The sequence below is a fragment of the Rutidosis leptorrhynchoides genome, chromosome 4, assembly GCF_046630445.1.
Source record: "Rutidosis leptorrhynchoides isolate AG116_Rl617_1_P2 chromosome 4, CSIRO_AGI_Rlap_v1, whole genome shotgun sequence".
NCBI classification, from domain to species: Eukaryota; Viridiplantae; Streptophyta; class Magnoliopsida; order Asterales; family Asteraceae; genus Rutidosis; species Rutidosis leptorrhynchoides.
The window spans coordinates 499,058,120-499,079,402 of record NC_092336.1 but is presented as its reverse complement, the minus strand read 5'-3'; the positions used below and the strand labels follow the sequence as shown (position 1 = coordinate 499,079,402).

Below are 21,283 nucleotides of genomic sequence, written 5' to 3'. Positions count from 1 at the left end.
TGGTCTGTTCCAGAATCATCAGGTCAGTAGGTTTTGGACAGAACAGTGAGTTTAAAAGGGGTTCCGGTGGTCTTGGTGCTTGATGTTCATCATGGTTCTCATCCTTGATGCATATAGCTTCAAGTGTACAACTCATTGATGTATATACATCATCTTAACCAAGTCTTGACCATCATAACCCTAGTGCAAGTCTAAGACATGAAGCACAACTCACTTAAGAGTTGCATGTAGTTTGATGAACCAAAGTTACATCAAAGTCTTAGGTTTGACACTTACATGAACTATAATAGAAATATTGAACTCTAAACTTGAAAATAAACTAACTACATGAAATTAAAGTGCAATAAATGAAGAAGTAACTAAGTAAACATGTAGTTTGTTCATGGTTGTTCATACTTTAAAGATTCAAACCAAAGTTTGATCTTTAGAAAGTAAACTTTAAAGTTTACTTCATGAACTTCAAGTATGAGTTTAATCAACACATGAACTTGCAATCTTTTAAGAAAGTATATGTAGAATCATAACTAGTAAGCTATGTTCTTGAGTGTTCTTGCAATTACAAGATAAAAGAAGAATCTAACTAGAAAGTTGATTCTTGTAACAAGTATGTAACAACAACAAGTAAACAACTATAACTAACAAGTAATCAAACAACAAAGATGATGATGATTTAAGGTGTATAAATTCAGTTTTGTAAGAAAAGAAAAGGAAGAAAAGAAGTTCATAATGCTTACAATCTAGAGAGAAAAAGAGAGGAAAAGTTGAGAGGATTTTGTGTGTGTTTTTGAGAGGATTTGTGAGTGAAGTAGTAAACAAGAAAATGAAACAAAACACTCCTAAAGGGAGCTTAGGGGCTGCAGTTTTTCAGCAGAAAATGGGGGGAAAGGAGAAGTTTTGTGGTCACTAGAATGTAAAGCTTCATAAAGGTGGTTAATGAATGGTCATGCATGGGGATAACAAGCTAACTAGATTCTTTCAAGTATTAAACTAAGTAGTCTCCATCTAATTGATACTTACAAGTGTAGGACATGGGCTAACTAAGTCCATTAATAATGTAGGGTGGGCTTGGAAGTCCAATAACATGAGTCCATTACACTAACAAAGCCCAAGTTCAAATAAATCACAAGTTAAACCAATTAAAGCCCAAGTAACTAACTAATAGCCTTAGTTAATTAAAATGATTAATAAATTTAATCATGAATGTAAATAATATCTAAAAATATTATTCGTGAAAGTTCCGGGTGTCACAAAGACGTTTCGGGCTCTTTAAAGTCAAGTACGGGCAATCAAGGCAACATGTAAATGTAATAACATACATTCGTTTAATCATACGTATTAATAATAGTAATTATTAATAAATAAATGTTGGAAATTCTAGGGTCGTTACATAGGTCTTATGATTTCAAGTCTTGATATTCTTGAATTTGTTATCGAAGTTAAAGCTTGATATCAACATGTAATCTTGTTCTCCTTTCATGATGAATCTTGGATCACTTTTCATCATGCCACACTTGTTGATATTGTTACAGCACAAATTACAAGAAAATACCACAAACTTTTGAAATACATGAGTACTTTGTACATACTTTATTCTAAAACAATTATTGACTTGTTTTTTTTACTATCACCAATGTAAAGATTGACAATGATAATGTAAAGTGGGTGTGCCATCCAGAGCTATTTCTGGTTGTTTTAGAAAAGTGTCACTGCAATCAAATGTGTTGACTTAAGCTATTCTTGTGATCTTGAATAGGATGCACAAAAGAAAGGAAGTTCATCAATATAGTCCCATGTGACTTTAAGGTAATGGAAACTGTCATCAACAACAAATCCTTGGTTTTAGGATCGTGACACGTTGCAAGCATCAAGCGCTAACAAAATCACTCTGGGTTAAAAGGAGCAAAGTGAGCAGGATACATGAAATAAGGTAAAGAGAATGTAGCATCTAGGCATAGTCTTGAATATGTGATAAACGAAGGTTAATCAAGTGTTAAAGAACATAAATAAGCAATCAAATCTAACACTTCACTGCAAAGCTCTCGGTTGATCTAATTTTTGAACATTTATGACTAAAACCCTATAAAATCAATAAGAACGAATAATATGTGAATTTGATGATGAAATCGAAGCTAAGGATTCATGATATGATCACTTACGCGCCACATATAATTAATTGAATTTACATTCTATTCGTTGTTTAATTGTTTTCGTTGTTTAATTGTTGATTAGATGATTCGATATAGAGAGAGAAAGCTTAAGAATTAGAAAGAGAGTGAAGAAAATTGATTTTCTAGAAACTTCCACTAGATTCTCTTGAACATAATTTATGGCATCACTCATAAATCAAGGGGGTGGGAGGGTATTTATAGCCGATACACCTCTCCCCTTAGCGTTAAATAGTAGCACTCATCAATACAATTTACAACGTTTCTTTGACTCATAATAATTTAATAAATATTCAAAAACAAAACTAAATAGAAATATGTTTCCTAAATAATCCTCCAAAATAAAATCTTCCAAACAATTTCATTATCTAAACTAAATCTCGAAAACATGCTTTAATTATGACAAATCATAACCAAAAAATTAAAGAAGTATACTGGAAACCCTAAACCCTGAATTATTTGAAAAATTGAGAAGAAATAAGTATATCGACAAAGGGTGATTGAGAAGACGCAAAACCCAAATCAATCAATATGAGAAATTTCACTAATATCAAAACTCAATAAAATAAATAAATCGAATCTTACATTTTAGATTTCATAACTTTATATGTACTACCACTGGAACTCAAAATCATTCTTCTATCCGAGTTCGGGTTTCTATACGAAGCTTCTAACCCTTACTTAGTTGCACATCACCAAAACCTAACCCCAACGCATCTGGAATTCTATCGGAACTGATAACAAAATCATGGCGATCATTCCTCTATTTGGACCTGAAATATGTCGTTTGCAACTCGGTTATTGATTTATGACAAACATGAGGAATTTTTTATTTTTAAAAGTTGAATTTTGAGATTAATGTGATATTCGTAAAGTAACGAATTTTACCCTCACGTGCAATGCATATGACACCATTTAACGAAGGTTTTTAAGGACATTGGGTGCAGCGATTATACATGCAAAAAGGTTGCAAAATATAAGAACTGCTAGAGCAAGAAAAATAGTACAAGTATTACACTTAAAATATGTGCAAACCACAGGGACTGCTTATGTAAATACATCTATTTTTAACTACTCCGTAATTTGAGATCATGGATGGATCTTTGTATTGTCTTGGCCAAAAAGTCATTTAAACTTCATTCATTTATTATAGATATCATAACGTTGAAACCTAAGCGCGTTTAATTCCATCGATCATCATCATCATCATCGTCATCGCAGATCTTAGGTAAGCAGCAGTTAGTCGCAGTTATTACAAAATTTAAACCAATTTGGATCGATCATCTTCTAATTGCATTCCCTATCTTGTAATCTCTCCTTCATCGTAGCAGTAATTTTTTTTTTTTTTTTTTTTTTTTTTTTTGTTGATTCGACAAATTTAAACCCTGGATTTTGATTCTTTTGTGTAATAAGAAAGGTCGATTTCCTCTATAGGTGTTTTAATGCTGATTTGATTTGATTTGATTGGATTGGATACTAGAGAGGGCGCCTCAAACAACTAATTAATTCTTCATTATCTAGGGTTTGTTTGGTTCCACGTTTCAATTGGGGATAATAAGTTAATCTTATCATCATGAATGCTATTTTGATTTAGAACTAGTTTTCAGTTTTTGGATTATTAGGGTTTCAATTCCTATTGGTATCTTTTCGAGGCTCAGTGATAGTATCATCAGTAGATATGTCATCAGGTGGTACTTTAGCAATTCATAAGCCAAGTAACAACAATGGCAACCACATTATCCCTATGCCGCTGATGCGTAGCCAAGAGTACATTGTTATTCATCTGGCTATGTCAGGTTCTGTGGTTCCAATTAGGGTTTTGGAGTCTGATTCCATCCAGTCTGTCAAACTCCGTATTCAAAACTTTAAAGGCTACCCTTCTAAGAATCAGATGTTGGTTTCTGGAGGTAGGGAATTGGCAAGAAAGGATTCTTCTGTTAAAGACTATGGTCTTCAAGATGGAGATATCATCCATTTGGTTGTTAAGCTTTTTGATCTTCAAACAATTCATGTCAAAACCTGTTCAGGAAAAGAGATCACCATCCATGTTGATAGGAAGCGTGATGTTGCTTACGTTAAGAAACAACTTGCTAATAATAAAAACAAAGATGATGATATCTTTGACCAAGATATCTTGTGTGAGGGTGAGCAGCTTGAAGACGAGAGACTTATACATGATATTGCCAAACGTAACAATGATGGTGTCATACATTTGTTTGTAAGGAAGTCTGCTAATTTTAGACAGACTTCTACGGCGAAGGATTTTGAGCTGACCATTGTTGCACCACAGGAGAATATCGATACCAATACCAATAATACTGCCAATAAGAATAATTTAAGTGAATACCATGATTCTGCATATAAGAATGGTGTTGGGTATTGCGGTTTCGTTGCAAGAGAGAGTGTGAATGGACGAGACTTTTGGTTGGAACCACTGATTGTTAACCCTAAGGCAACACTTCCTTCTGTGGTTTTTGACCTGATTAACTCTACTTATCAAGGTTTAGGTAATGAAAATTACCCAAAAAGGTCATCAGAAGGGACAGGTGGCGCTTATTTGATGATGGATGCAACTGGGACCAAGTTTGTATCTGTTTTTAAGCCGATTGACGAAGAACCAATGGCTGTAAATAACCCTAGAGGATTACCCTTGACTGTTAATGGTGAAGGGTTAAAGAAAGGGACTACGGTAGGTGAAGGTGCACTAAGAGAAGTTGCTGCTTATCTTTTGGACCACCCAAAAAGCGGACACCGATCTTTCTCTGATGAATACAAAGGATTTTCCGGTGTGCCGCCTACAGTTTTAGCTAGGTGCATGCACAGAGGGTTTAATCATCCAGAGGGGGTAAAGGAAAAGGTTGGATCTTTGCAGATGTTCATGGATAATTCTGGAAGTTGCGAGGATATGGGCCCTAGTGCTTTTCCTGTAGAGGAGGTACATAAGATCTCGGTGTTGGATGTTAGGTTGGCAAATGCTGATAGACATGCTGGCAATATATTGGTAAGCAAAGGAGAAGATGGTCGGTTTGTGCTCATTCCAATTGATCATGGTTACTGCCTGCCTCACAGTGTAAGTTTTTTCATGTTACTGTTTTTAATCTAGACTATTAAGTGAATAGCATTGCATAAGTCAGACAAAGATATAAAAATTTGAACTTGTTTAACTTGAATATGGTATATGGTATAAAATAATGATTTTATCTGATTAGATGTATAGCCGTTGTTGACTTATTTTATACTTCAGATTGTTGATTAGGCTCCGTTAAGCACATAAATTAGATCCTTAAAATGTGGTTAACTTTTTTATTTTGGATAACCAAAGAAAACACAAACAACCCTTATTTGTTTTAATCATTATTTACTAGTTTTTTCTGTTATAGTGAACTATGTGGGCATATAAAGCGTTGAATTTTATTTGGATGTAGGGAGAGCATGAGATTACTATATTGTATTATATAGAAAAATATGTGATGCCATCAGTTATCTAAATTGGTTTATTTTTTCATTTCCTCGTTACCCATTAGAGAGGATGAACCTGTATGTATGTATTTCATTCATGAAGTATCCTGTAGGCTCTAATACAGATATATTCCTATTAGGATTTTGGATCTCAATTGTGTACCGTTAAGGAACTTGTAAATCTAATTTAAACAAAGACTTCTCATTTAAACTAATGTCCAGAGACATCTTAACAAGAAAAGATCGTTAATGAATTTGGATTTGACAGGATTAGCAACCATCTTAAATGCCATTAAGATTCTCAAGTTTAATGATTGCATAATAACATTACTTTATTTTGAAGAGGCACTTATTCATACATTTGTTGTGTTGCTACAGTTTGAAGATTGCACTTTTGATTGGCTATACTGGCCACAATCTCGCCAACCCTTCAGTCCTGAAACTGTTGACTACATAAATACTCTAGATGCTGAAGAAGACATTGCTCTACTTAACTTTTATGGCTGGAATTTACCTTCAGAAATTGCTCGTACACTTCGAATATCCACCATGCTCCTCAAAAAAGGTGTTGCTAAAGGGCTAACCCCTTTTGCCATTGGAAATATCATGTGCAGGGAAAACCTTAATAAGAAATCTGTGATTGAAGAGATTGTTGAAGAAGCAGATGATTGTGTTCTTACTGGCTCAAGTGAAGCTGCATTCATGGAGACTGTTTCTGAGATCATGGATCGTCGTCTAGACCAAATCTAACACTTTCGCACAAGTATATACGATTATATGTATGTGTAGCACCCTATGCATGTTGTATGGTACATATGCATGTATAGTGTGGTCCTGCTCTTTATCCAGTGTTCAAGCTATTGAAGTTCTCTGTTTTAGCTGTTGATGTTTTCTTTTTATCGGTGTCATATAATGAAGATTTGATTTTAGGTGATTGTATGCTTCATGGCTCAAAACTATTACTACTTAATCCAAAAGACAATTGCCCATTTGACTAGTGGATTTTGGGTTGGTGTTTCTATAAATTCTATATTATATTTTGATCAGATGAAGCAGTATTTTTAAATAGTAGGAATCTTATATTTTTCAAATTTTTTTTTTTTTAATGAAATTTACCATTTTCTACTAAACTGCTTACACACAACCCAGCCCTTTTTAAGAAAGCTGATTATTTCTCAGATACAAAGCCTTGAAACTAAATCAATTGGCAACTAGCAATTGTTGATAAATATTCAACTTTCAAGAGTCAATGAAGTATGATGATAAATATGTAATAAACTGATAACATTATATTATATTTTCATCATCTAATTCTACCACAACATAAGAAACTTTTGTGTCTTGGCTAACAGAGCACAAAAAGTACAGTTCTTGGGTCCAGTCTTGATTCGGGCTTCGCTTAAAACTTGATACAACTAGCAAGATCGGATTTCTGAAGTAATCACAACGAGTTGAAAACCAGAAATCAATACATACAAGTTTTTTTTTTACCTACAACAAACCCTAGCAGGACGCGTGAAAATGGAAATATATAACCCAGAATTGTCTAGAGAAAATGTACAGCACAACTTATAAATAAGATGGCGCATTCAGCTTCAAAGCTAGAAAAAGATATTCTCACAATCGCATTCTCAGATTTGTATTGCTGGTATGATTCCATGACATGTATGTCGATGAAGTCATGGCGCTAAAACTGCAATGCTGGTGCGTATAGCTTTTACCTGAAAAATAAAATGAGGTTAGCAAATAGCCGAACACTCTCAGATACTGAGCATATTACAGTTTTTGGGATTATCATCATTTTCAGAATTGCTCCTGGTTCGTATTCTATCGTATCTAGTAACAGTAGATTTATTTTGTAACCAAATTGGTCTAGAATAAAACTAGTGAGCAAGCAATATCATGATGTAAAATAACTGTCAAATAATAAGCTTTAGCACAATCATTAAAACTTAGTTGGCTAGCAGAGCAAAACGTCAGAGAAGTATTAGTTCCCCAAATTTACTCCTCATTGATTACAATGTGCAAATGCCTATCTTCAAATATATGGTAAATTAACACACAAGTTTTTTAGATGGCAATCCTCGATTAAGGCCTATTTTCAGGACAAATACCCTCCAAAGTAAGAATCTTTGAAACATTCTCTAGATACAACTTTGACATCAAGATTTATATAAATTCTCCAAATATTTTACCACTATTGATATGTGATAACATATGCTACTCAGATGATGTAAGATAACAACCAAGTGAGGTCAAATATGAGAAAACATTTTACTTACAGTAAAGTAAAAACTTGCTTCGACATCACAAAGGTGTATTATTTAGTTGGCTTCTTCAATTTCTTGATTTTCTTCATTGATCTTCTTCTGAAAAATCAACAAAGAAACATAAAAACCTGCACCACATTTTTAACAGAAAAAGAGTTGTCCCACAATTACGGTCCATAATGGTTAAATATTATAGTTACCTTTTGGTAGGTTTTTCAAATCCAAATACACCTTTCATAACTGAATCTACATCCACATTACGTCCTTTCATGATTTTATCATGATACATCTTGCTTCCAATTTCAACAATCTTTTCTTCAACCTCTTCAAGTGTTTGATCCACATCCATTTTTAACTCTCCTTTTCTTATAACTGTAACATTAAAACCATTTGCCTTTGCTTCCCGATAGGTATCCTACATAGTAAAACATCTTTTATCTTCATAAAAAAAGCTCTACAATTTTGTTAGAAGCATTAAATTAAATCATATCAGTTTGACTACTAACCTTTGGTGCTTGAGGCACAACAAATGCATTACCATTTCCAATCATCTCCATATGAGCCTGTATAATATAGCAAAGATTCTTGCAGTCACCAACATCTTCAAAAGCAATGATATGATGCGGTTTTGGATCTAGTTCGAGATCCGATGCCATCTCCAATGAATAGAACCCGATTCTCTCATCTCCATCTCCATCGATATATAATTCAATACACTGCAATATTTTAAAGTTTGACACAATCTCTCAAGATATACGCAGAGACTAATTAGCAATATAAATTCTAAGACCAAAGAAACTAATTTGCAATTTGACTTTCCACAAACACTTATTTGCAAGATTGCAAATATCGCTACTCGGTCGGAAATTATTACAGAGTACTCAGACGTTGACCAAGTTTGACTTTGACCAATTTTGACTGATTTTCGGAGTATTGTCGAGTTTTGGCCAAGGTTTGACCGATTTTCCGAGTAATCCTGAGTTTTGACCGAGTTTGACCAACTACTCTCCGAGTACTCCTCGAGTTGCAAAAACCGAGTACTCGCCGATTGATTCCGAGTTCATTGAGTTCTCAAACAAGATTCAGTACCGACGTCAAGTAAACATACAAACATTGACTCGTATTGCTATCAAAAGTAATCACTTTAAGCTTTTGACAGGTTATAGCTATGACAACATAAATAAAAGTAATTTAAAAAAAAAACATAATTACCACTAAAAATGGAAGATCAAGCCACCAATAATAATCGATTTCCTCCTCATCACCATACTCACTATACTTACTCACAACAGCTTGTGGTCCAAACAACTCCATTTCCCTCTTCAACTTACCGATTTTCTCAGCAATTATCTTTTTTCCTTTATCAGGAACCTTATCCATTACATCAGCAGCATCTTGTATTTCTTTCTCAGTGATCCAACGGTCCAAATCCTTCCCGATTTCCTTCATAACAGCTTTGGTTTCAGGATCATTCTCCGCATTATACGAATCTAAAAAACCCCGAGACCATTTCTTTGTGTGCTGCCAAAACTCTTTCCCAGATTTCTTTCCAGGTTTAATCGACCCGTCACTCCCTTCTATAACAGTTTTTGATCTTTCTAACTTTTTACTTTCAATTTTTTCATTGTTAATATTTTGAAGTTTAGGGTTTTGCGAATCACTCTTTACGATATCTAAATTTCCCAAGGTTTCAGCAAAAAGTGCTTTCCTTTGATCTAAATAGTCATCAAGAAACTCTTGGCTCGTTGTTGTAGCTGGTGGTGGGCCCTTCCATCGGGGTATGATCTTGTCTGGAGGATCATACAAGCTAATCCCATCTAAACAAATTACCATAAGTATGTTTAGAAAGATATTTTAACAAATTGATTGAAGTACGTAATATTAGAAACTGAGATCAATTAATACCTGCTCCGTAATCAAGATTTTCAATATTGGAATGAAGATATTCATGAAGATGTCTTAGTTTCTCATTTTCCTTTTCAACTTTTTTCTCGAGGCCTTTAAAAAACAAGGCCTTGTCTTCAGCATCCATAAGATAAAACGGATCTCGGCCCATCAACTCATTATCACGTACTTGAAACACAATTTCTCTAAGCTTGTCATCTTTCATCCATTCGAATTCGCTTTCATTTTCTACATCATTTTCAAGCATCTTCAACTCAGAGATAAAATCCACGTCATCTTTTACTTTCTCTCGAGCTACCATGTAATTGTTTTTAAATCCACCTCTAATTTTCTCAACTAACGGCTCAAATTCATGAAAATTATCCTCGACCCACTTCTCACGTTCTTCCCTTCCTAACTCCGGACCCACCTTTGCATCACTACCTTTCACACTTCGTTCTTGTTTCTCTTCGTTAACAATAGCGTTGTTGATCGAAACATTACCCTTATCCACCACATTTGATGATTTGTTTTCACTTGGTGCTCTAGTAGTACCAGAAAAGCTATCATCACTAGCTCTAAAACTTGGAACTCGAGCTTCATTGTTTCTTATCTCTTTACTATCGTCAAGCGTTTTTTTATCACTAAGATATTGCCTTGCTTCCTTGACAGAAGTAATAATCCTTGATTTGGTGGTTCTAAGTGGTTTGTCTTCTTCTGTATCTGGAGATTTTAACGCTTCATTTTCTTCTTTTTCAACGCCATCTTGATCGTTATTTGGAACTACTACATCTAGCCTTGAAACATGACGATTTCCATTGCTTATGTCTTCACTAGCATAAGTTCTAGTAACATCGTCTTCAAACAAAGTGGTGGGATCAATAGAGTTCGATTTCATTACTTCATTTGGTTGGAGTTGGTCTTTAATAGTTTGATCCTCGTTCTCAACACCATCTTCCGTATTAAGTGCCGTCATTTTCTCGGTCTCTCGAGCTTGCCTCGCCATTGCTCTAATTTCATTGATTTTGGCGTCGAATTCGAAAGACTCGTCATCCAAAGGCTTGGCGTTGACAATGGTAGTCATAAGATGTTGCTTATCTAGTTGTGGCCTTTGTTTAAAAACATCCATCTGGGTCGTACGATCCTTACTAGATTCTTGAATAACTTCCACATTAGTAGTACTATTAGTCTCCTTTATCGATTGATTACTTTGTTTGGCCATTCTAGCTTTCATTTTTCTTCTCAACATCTCCTTATCTGACTTAGAAAACTCTTCCTTATCTCCTCCTTTTGGCCTTTTAGAAAATGTATTAATGGCGATGAAAAACACAAGAAAAGCACCACAAAATACTGAAACACGAAGTTTCGTAACACGTTTCGCAGAAGTAAAAGACTGAATAGTATCAACAAGAAAACCTGATTTCCATCTACTACTTACTTGCTCCAACAAATTGTTCTTTTTGGCATCGTTGGGGTGCGAAATGATAATATCTTTTTGTTTCATGAGATCAAATTGACTATTAAAATTCTTAAATGGAGATGGTTTTGAAGCGTCAGCAACAGCAGTATCAGATACATTACTATTACTATTACTATTACTATTGCTAAAACTATTAATATCATTTGACACTGAATAATCCCCAATTAAAGTTGATGGGCTATCAACAAGATTAGTAGTATTAATAGTAGTAGGATTATTGTGCACCTCTTGTTGAATGAGCTTTTTTCTGAGATGATTTTTTCTGTTTCTGCTGCTGCGCTTGTTATTAGTAATGGTTGGTCTCTCAGAATGAGCTGCAGATGCTGACAATCTGAATTGATTTCTGGGACTGTGAAAAACAACATGGTGATGATGATGATGATGATGATGATGATGATGTGGGAATTGAAATAAAAAGGGAGAAAGTGAAGATTTTTTGTGTGTATAAAAGTTGAAAATTAGACGAGGAGGATGAAGAGGGAGGTGGGGTTTATGGGTGGTAGATACAAGAATCAACATCGTATGATGAAATTAGGTTACGTAACATCAAATATACAAACGAATTAATCAATTAAGTTCCACTTCACTTCACTTCACTTCACTTGTGAGATGAGTTGAGAAACGAGGGTTTAGGGTTTTGGATGAAGATCTTATTCACAACCGTTATACGTTATTGATTTTTCCAACTAACAGCGGCGGGTCGTGAAAGTCCATGGTTATGCAATTATGCTAGTGGTTATCCGAGTCATCGACCCATATATAAAATTAAGTGGATATAAATATGAATTTGGATGCACATAAATGAATAGAGATACAAATAAAAAGCTTCGTCAATCAATATATTCATTAAAACGCGAAATACATATATAAACTAGTTAAAGACCCGCGATTTCGCGGGGTTTTTGAATGAAACTCGTTGAGAAATGTCTGACATGATGTGGAACTGAAGTTGGTAGATATAATTGACTTCTCCGGAATGCACAAACTTGTGATATTATGATGGCTTAGTATCTATGTTAACACATTCAATGCCACAGTATACAGGCAATAATCTGAACTTGATTGCTATTTTGTAAATCTTAGCTTCTTTCATCATACTTTTGTAATGTTTGATGTTAAAAAAAATGTGGCATACTCACACATCAAATATCAATTTAGATTGTGTGACTAATAAGGTAAATGTTGCTTGGCATTGTATGGTCCATAAAATACCATTAATCATCGATTGGCATATCATAATGTTCAATTACATGCCGAACTACTCAGAGTTTAGTTTTTAATAATTACATTCTAACAATAAAAATAGAAACATACCAAATCCATAAATATATCATTCGACATATTGATTAACACTTCTGCACTAACTAACGGAAAACTTGCAGATTCAAAAAACTTTGATACCGAAACAAACAGTTACACCGGTGAGTTTCATCAAGGACCATGATGAACCTCCTTTCGTCACGTAGGAATGCAATCAAACACTTGTCGTCCCGAACAAGTGTTAAAGACCCGCGATTTCGCGGGTTTTACGAAATGATAGAGTATGTGTTAGGTTGATTAAAAAGCAATCAATATTAGATAAAACACAAAGGGTTGTGATATATTCAATAACATAAATAGACCTCATAATGCGTTGCACATATCTAACCAGCAAAGAGTTGTAATAGAAAATGCTTATGAGTAAAAGTACATTCATATGAAATTAAACGATTTTTATATCATGGATGGAAATACTAAATAGATACAAATATAACTATTTCATTAGCATGAGCGTCACATGAAATGACCCATTATATTGTGACAACCCGGAAATTTTCGACCCAATTTAAACTTTAATCTTTATATATTCTCAACACGATAAGCAAAGTTTGTAAGTTGAATCTCAAGAATTTTAAACTGTGTTCATACACTCATTTAACCTCGACCAAATTCCAATGATTCACGAACCATTATATGAACGAACATGATTATATATGTATATGTGTATATATTATAACTTGAAAACATTAACAAAGTATTAGACGTATAATACTTTATATAAACGTATTTGTTTCAAAATATATTCTAATAGTTATCAATGGAATTAAAAGATGATGTCAAATGATTGAATTATTAGATACATTGAATTATAATTACGAGCCTCTGTTAAAAGGTCCACTATGATTTGAGAAATCTATTCTTTTTAACGGTATTCGGAATAATTGGTAAAGTGATTTATTAGAAGGAATAAAAGTGTCAATTAACGGGAACTAGACAAGGGTTAGTGGAGATTCCCGTTTGATTTTCAATTTATGCTTTACAATAATTGTCTCGTGACTTTTGATAAGATAAACTATTAAACTTGTATATTAATTAACGTGAAAGTAAAATTGTAGATTATAGATAACTTAGAAGATGGATATCGACAAGTTAAGTAAATTAACGTGTTACATTAAAATGATTTTATATATTTATCTAACCTTTAGACGTTATATCACGTGGCACCAACAAACGTTAAAAACTTGAAATCTATTAAAAGTATATTTAATCTTACTTTTCTAAAACATTTTTACGATATAACAACTTCTTCTATTTTAACCTTTTAATAAAAAGATTATTTTATATATTTAGTTTTAGAAAAACAAAGTTATCATATTTGATTTAAATGTATAAAAACGTTTCAGTTTAAAAAGAACTTTATTAATTAGGACGTTTTATAGGATAATTTGTATATGACTTTTGAAGAATTTAAATAAAGTTTATATTATAAATTACTAGTAGATAAAGCGTTTCAAAAAGATTGATATAATATTTTTCTACTATCTAAACGATTCCAAAATAACTTTAAAAATATAATTAGTTTTGAAAAACTAAATATTGTATTATTACATATTTCAATATGAACAAATATATATTTTAAATAAGGATATACAAATATATATATATATATATATATATATATATATATATATATATATATATATATATATATATATATATATATATATATATATATATATATATATATATTATACAAGTAACAAAATATAATATTTTAACAGATGATTTAAAGTGATACATTTTGATAAACTACGAGACTCTGATTTATAGAAGCAAATGACCACAACACTCAATTTTATAGGTTACATTTATCATAAGGTAAATTTTTTATGAGTAAAGTCAAATTATTAATAAGTGTACATGTCACGTAACGTAAAAGGCTAGTTTTCTAAACGTACGAAAGTGCGCTCGAAAAACCGAAAGTGGTACATGAGTCGAGTGTCAACGTCCAAGTCATTTGAGTAAAAATTACATTTTTACCATGAACATAAATATAATATAATATATAAGTAATTATATAAATTAAAAATAATATATATATAATAATAAATCATGAGTGTCGGCAGAGATTTAGTCGATTATAGCTGTCAAGAAGGCACCATGCAATCGCATGGATGTGCCCACTTAATCCCATGCGATCACATGGGAAGGAGATGGTGGTTACATACTATAAAACTCGAACGAAGTCTGGTTCACTGAATCATTTTCATCACACACTCCGTATATACACATAAAAATATATATTAAAAATATTATTATTATTATTATTATTATTATTATTATTATTATTATTATTATTATTATTATTATTATTATTATTAAGATTAATATTATTATTAATCAAATTAGTAGTAGTAGTATTATTATTATGTATTATACATAAAATACTACGACGAGGTTCTGCTCGCGTGATTTCAAAATGAGTTTTTCGAGTGGGTTAGGGCTAAAGAAATTATGGGTTATAGCTATGGAGGTGATGGGTAATGTTCGAGGGTATGCTCGTGAGGTCAATCTAGTGTTTATCGTCTCCGTTGCGTTTACGTACCTTTTCTTCAATATTGAATCTCAATATTGATACGTGAGTACTCATAATTTAAATTTTACATACTAATAGTGTATCCCTGACTACTGCTCGAGAATATAGGATTATGCATGCTTGTACTTTTGATATTGCTATTGGATAGGATATGTTGAATCCTGAATTAGTTACGTATGCGGTTGAGATAAGGTATAAGATATGCATGTCGTTGGAAAGCTAGCGAAAAATTAAGAACTTTTCATTTAGATATCGAATGGTTTCGATGAACGGATTTGAAGTTATAGTCAAATCGAATTTTTGTATTATTATTAATAATGATTATTATTATCGTCGTTATTATCGTCGTTCTAGTTTTATCTTATTATTATTATTATTTTTATCAATAAAAGGAATTATTATTAATAATTTGTTATTTTTTATTACTATCGTTATTATCGTTAAAGTTATAATTAGTATTATTATTATTATTATCTTATTATTATTATTATTATTATTATTATTATTATTATTATTATTATTATTATTATTATTATTATTATTATTATTATTATTATTATTATTATTATTATTATTATTATTATTATTATTATTATTATTATTATTATTATTTTCATTATTAATATATATATCATTATTTAAAAATGGTTATTGTTATTGTTATTGTTATTGTTATTATAATTATTATTATTATTATATTATCATTAAAATAATTATGAGTATTATCGTTAATAATGCCATAGTAATTATCATTATTAATATTATTGTAATTAAAACTAATATTAGTAACACCTAATTATTTTTATTACTATTATTATCATTATTTTGAACACGATATAAAAGTCGATTAAAAGCTATTAAACGAAACGATTAGGAAATAATGAGTATGAATATCATGATGAAATTAAAATATTGTAAGATATGAATTTAGATAAAATTATTGTACTTATCATTTTATCATTACTATTATTATTAAAAGTATCGTTAGTATTAAAATTATCATTTTAACAAAAATTATCATTTTAAATGAAAATTTCATTGTTATTATAAAATATGATTATTATTATCATTTTAAATAAAATTTATTAATTTAAAGTTAATATTAAAAAGTATCGTAAATATTCAAGTTATTATAATTAGAATTATCATTTTATCATAATATCATTTTTTAGTGAATATAAATATTGATATTTTTATTAATAGAATAATAATAATTATTACAAAATAATACAAATTTTATTTATTATTATTATCAATGTTATTTTATCAAATAAATATGTAATACAAATAATATATTTACCTTAATAAAACCTATCATAATATTTTTTATGATATTAATGAACTTTATTACTTAAAATATATAAAAGTATATTTTTATATAAAGTTTTATTTATTAATAAATGAATAATATTATTTACTCTAATAAATATTTTAAAAATATTTAAAAATATAAAATGACGATATTTAAACTATATAATAATCATGTATAAATTTTGGAAATCATTTTTGAGTCAAATTGACTTTTGTTGACTTTTACATATTAGTCTCGAGCATTAGGATTGTGGTGCACTATGACATAACCTAATTTGTTAGACAAATATTGACCAACATATAAATATATATACTTAATTTAGGTTCGTGAATCCGAGGCCAACCTTGCACTTGTTCAATGATGTTATATGTATTTTTACTACGAAATACTGTCTAGTGAGTTTCATTTACCTTTTTACCCTTTATATTTTTGGGCTGAGAATACATGCGAAATTTTTATAAATGTTTTAAGAAATAGACACAAGTAATTGAAACTACATTATATGGGTGAATGATCGAAGCCGAATATGTCCCTTTTGCTTGGTAGCCTAAGAATTAGTAAACCGATCTACTAATTGACGCGAATCCTAAAGATAGATCTATTGGGCCTAACGAACCCCATCCAAAGTACCGGATGCTTTAGTACTTCGAATTCGTTTTTATCATGTCCGAAGGATTTCATGAAATGATAGGGGATATTCTTATATGCATCTTGTTAATGTCGGTTACCAGGTGTTCACCATATGAATGATTTTTGTCTCTATGCATGGGACGTATATTTATGAGAACTGGGAATGAAATTCTTGTGGTCTATTAAAATGATGGAAATGAATGATTATGATAAACTAATGAACTCACTAACCTTTTGGTTGACACTTTAAAGCATGTTTATTCTCAGGTATTAAAGAAATCTTCCGCTGTGCGTTTGCTCATTTTAAAGATATTACTTGGAGTCTTTCATGGCATATTTCGAAGAACGTTGCATTCGAGTCATTGAGTTCATCAAAGATTATTATTAAGTCAACTTATAGTTGGATAGTGAATATTATGAAATGGTATGCATGCTTGTCAATTTTTCGATGTAAAAAGAGTTTATCTTTTAAAAACGAATGCAATGTCTGAAAAATGTATCATATAGAGGTCAATTACCTCGCGATGTAATCAACTATTGAGAATCGTTTATAATGTATATGAACGGGTCCTTTCAGTTGGTATCAGAGCGGTGGTCTTAGCGAACCAGGTCTGCATTAGTGTGTCTAACTGATAAGTCGTTAGGATGCATTAGTGAGTCTGGACTTCGACCGTGTCTGCATGTCAAAAGTTTTGCTTATCATTTCTAGTCGGAAATCATCTACTTATCATCATTAGGAAATTACTTGTTTATCATTATTAGTCTAGACACGTCTTGCTACATTAATTGCATGAGTAGTGTATAGACAAAATTCATATCTTAGCGTATCTGCTAAATCATATCTTATCGTATCTGTTACTTTAAACTTTGCCTGATAGATTCCGTAAATTCCTCCGTAATTTATGAAATCTTTTGCTCTATATATATAGATATTCTATGTAATTAGAATACCATCTGATAGCCGGAAGATCATTTCATATCGAAAAATTCTTTATTCAATCGTACGAAATGGAATTCGCCATTAGTTCAAGTTCTTCAGATTCTGAAATGGAATCCCACTCAAGCTCCGAAAGCAGTGTGACCGGAATGGATCAACCAATCAGTCATCACCTATTCTGGATGAATTGGGGATGGGTTCGTAGCCTCCTCAATCATTGGAAACAAGAAGAAGGCGATCCTTTCCATCCACCACATTGCCCTCTTGACGAAGAACCTGAAGCACTTACCGGCGAACCTGTCCGAAACACCATTTTCTCTCTCATTTCCAGAGTATCTCGTCACGATTATATATTACATCAAATTTTAGATTTTATTTATCCGCTCGTCCGAACCGACAATCACCCTGGTGTAATAGAAGAAGTCAACGAGCTTCGCGCTCGGGTAGTGGCTTTGGAGAATATGGTGCAGAGATTACAAACACCAGCAGCAGCACCAGCAGCATAACCAGTACCACCATCATCAACGCCAACAGTACCATTACCACCTCCAACCACAACCGCGTCGTAAACCTCAACTTCACAATCTGTCCCACGAGCATCAACGTCATACGCACCATAGATACCAAGGAGTACCAACAACAATAACTAACGAAGTATTAATTCATAACTTCATTGGAGAAACATTACTCGGCAATTATGTAATCTCTAAAGTCTTAGAGATTATCTAATCTAGCCCTAACCATAAATCAGTTAAGCGAACCAAAATGATAGAAGGAAGAGTAGAAACCCTGACAAAAATGGTGTGTGATTAACCAGCTAAACTTGTTTTACCAACAGCATCATCAGTACCGTCAGCGTCACCAGCATCGCCATTGCAGTCAGCATCAGAATCAACAACATATATAACATCACAAACTCCGTCAGTTCAAGAATCTCTGTGGACATCATTACGAATCAATAACGCGTATATTGTATCAACGAGTTATGAAGAATTAACTCATTCCCTCTGAAGAAATTATATATATATATATATATATATATATATATATATATATATATATATATATATATATATATATATATATATATATATATATATATATATATATATATATATATATATATATTTCGAAATAAAAAATAAATCTTTCCGTGCTAAGCTATTGTGTGTGAATCTTAACTACTCGGTTAATTCATATTACAAATATGCAATAATGTATGTCCTTCGCCCGCAACTTAACCAGCGTTAACTACAATCTCTGTCTCAATCAAGGTTGAAAAAGACGCGAGACGGGGCCGAAACGGTAGCGACCTCAAAACGTCGCAACGGAAAAAACCGGGCCGAGACGGGGTCGAAATGGATGTTGACTAATGTTGACTTTTATATATATAAATATATATTTACACATATTTTAGAACTAAAAAACCTTCGTTGACAAGTTTATACCTATAATTGTTATTCGCGTTAATATAATACAAAATGAAATACTAAACTAAGTCAATTTTGATTGATTTGACCGACTTATGACCGATTTTAACAAAATTTCTGACTTTGACCGGCGTTGACCCAATTTTTTCTGCATTTGACATGACTTTTGACCATTGACCGGCTTATAAGAAAACGGGACGGGGTCGAAACGGTTTAGTCACTAAAACGCCGCAACGGGCGTCGCAACAGACGCAACAGACGCCGTTTACAACAGTGGTCTCAATTCAACAAATTCCAATTCACAATAAATCAAGTATATATTTGATTTTACACTTTCATCATCGATGTACCCGAAACTTTTCAGATAACATCATTCGTACTTTGCGAAGTTCACAAGAATATAACGAAAACCAACATCACGCCTCAACAAATAACGAAGTATTAATTCAAACAATATTATTGAAGAAATACTTATATAATCTCTAAAGCCTTCAAGGGATTATTCAATTCTGGTTCCAACCGTAAATCGAATGAGTTTAATTTAGTATTAACTCATTGAAATCTATGTTACATCTGAAGAGAATATATACATATATATTTTCATAAAGACTGTAATAAAATTCTTTTGTACAAAATATTAATTGTGAAATTTTTTTTAACGGGTAGGTAATACCTGATATATATATATATATATATATATATATATATATATATATATATATATATATATATATATATTCACAATTAATATGTTACATTCTTTGAATCTGATTAAGCAAATTATCAACTATACCTCTTACTTTCACAATAATATACATTCTCTCATAACAATCAAAACAACCATACTCATTCAAACCCAATTACATATTCTGATTTTGAAACCTCAGAATTCAATTCGAGATATAACCGGTATCATCACTTTTAGATTCCTACATCTTTCAAAGCTATACTTTGACTTTAAAACTGTGTTAGAACATCAAATGTATATTAACGATTACAATCTGTGTTCAAACCTTTCGAAAATTTCTGAAGACACTTCAAATAATGAGCAATCAAGATGATGATTCAACCACATATTACCCACAGTTATGTACTTAAAAAGCTCTCGAAACCAAAGTCATAATTCAACACAGATCTGTATCAGATCCTTTGGCATTTATTAGCAAAAATAACTTTGCAATTCCTTTTCAAAGTAGCAAATTTTATCACAGCTCCAGCAAGACAACTTCGATTTTTCATTTGGAGTAGCCTTATCATAATCTTGATATATATGATTACCCTTTTGTTACCGGAGAACCTTTCATGTTTCATCACATTAGCAATAAACTTAATCACAACTTCACTGATCTTTGACCTTCCGAAGAATCATTATAATTACCGAAACCCCATCATTTATTCATTCGTATCTTGTAATGAGAATTGCCATACGAATCATTGGAAATTAGCAATCAGTATTTTGAAATCTCGCAGCATGTCTACGCCAACAGTTATATGTGTATATATACCGTCTATCTTCTAGACTTAATTTGAATGTGAAATTTCTGAAAAACACTCCGAACTACGAATTGGTTCTCCGAAAATGGAAAAATGCAGATGAAGCAGCAAAAACTATAAACGACTTTAATAGTAAAAGTTTGATGATAATGAAGAAGTGTGCTGGCAAAGCGCAGAAAAAGAGAAGTCTTGGAATTGGAAACCGGATTGAGCAAAGTATGAAAGAGGCTGTGGACAAATCACAAAGACTGAACCTGACTTCAAAGGATCCAAATGATTCAGTACCTGCTGAAGTCATTAACGAATACCTTCTTCATGACTCTAAACCCCTGCGGACAATATTCTTCATCATCCTCTGATATTAGA

The 21,283-nt window shown here is 31.9% G+C and overlaps 2 protein-coding genes across 3 annotated transcripts; one reads left to right on the top strand and one right to left on the bottom strand.

The window, feature by feature from the left end:
- The first annotated feature begins 3,313 nt into the window (after window positions 1-3,313).
- Window positions 3,314-6,561, top strand: LOC139844737 (phosphatidylinositol 4-kinase gamma 4-like). 2 transcript variants are annotated; one of them, XM_071834960.1, is made up of 3 exons: window positions 3,314-3,393; window positions 3,600-5,235; window positions 6,003-6,561. In XM_071834960.1, the coding sequence occupies exons 2-3, from the start codon at window positions 3,844-3,846 to the stop codon at window positions 6,372-6,374; spliced, it is 1,764 nt and encodes a 587-aa protein (XP_071691061.1). In that variant the 5' UTR covers window positions 3,314-3,393; window positions 3,600-3,843; the 3' UTR covers window positions 6,375-6,561. The 2 variants fall into 2 exon arrangements, with proteins under 2 accessions (XP_071691061.1, XP_071691062.1); XM_071834961.1 differs by having other exon boundaries at window positions 3,354-5,235.
- A 301-nt stretch (window positions 6,562-6,862) lies between these two features.
- On the bottom strand, window positions 6,863-11,934 carry LOC139844736 (uncharacterized). Its single transcript, XM_071834959.1, has 6 exons — window positions 9,800-11,934; window positions 9,107-9,711; window positions 8,401-8,610; window positions 8,095-8,309; window positions 7,907-7,993; window positions 6,863-7,345 (listed from the first exon to the last, which is right to left on the bottom strand). The coding sequence occupies exons 1-5, from the start codon at window positions 11,775-11,777 to the stop codon at window positions 7,945-7,947; spliced, it is 3,057 nt and encodes a 1,018-aa protein (XP_071691060.1). The 5' UTR covers window positions 11,778-11,934; the 3' UTR covers window positions 6,863-7,345; window positions 7,907-7,944.
- Between the last annotated feature and the right edge of the window lie 9,349 nt (window positions 11,935-21,283).

Bases quoted from the DNA above. Each gene is read 5' to 3' on its own strand.
- LOC139844737 (XM_071834960.1), top strand. From the start codon at position 3,844: ATGTCATCAGGTGGTACTTTAGCAATTCATAAGCCAAGTAACAACAAT. The intron at 5,236-6,002 runs GTAAGTTTTTTC...GTGTTGCTACAG, and splicing joins GTTACTGCCTGCCTCACAGT to TTTGAAGATTGCACTTTTGA.
- LOC139844736 (XM_071834959.1), bottom strand. From the start codon at position 11,777: ATGTTGATTCTTGTATCTACCACCCATAAACCCCACCTCCCTCTTCAT. The intron at 9,712-9,799 runs GTATTAATTGAT...TAATTTGTTTAG, and splicing joins AAATCTTGATTACGGAGCAG to ATGGGATTAGCTTGTATGAT. The intron at 8,611-9,106 runs GTAATTATGTTT...AAAATATTGCAG, and splicing joins TTGATCTTCCATTTTTAGTG to TGTATTGAATTATATATCGA.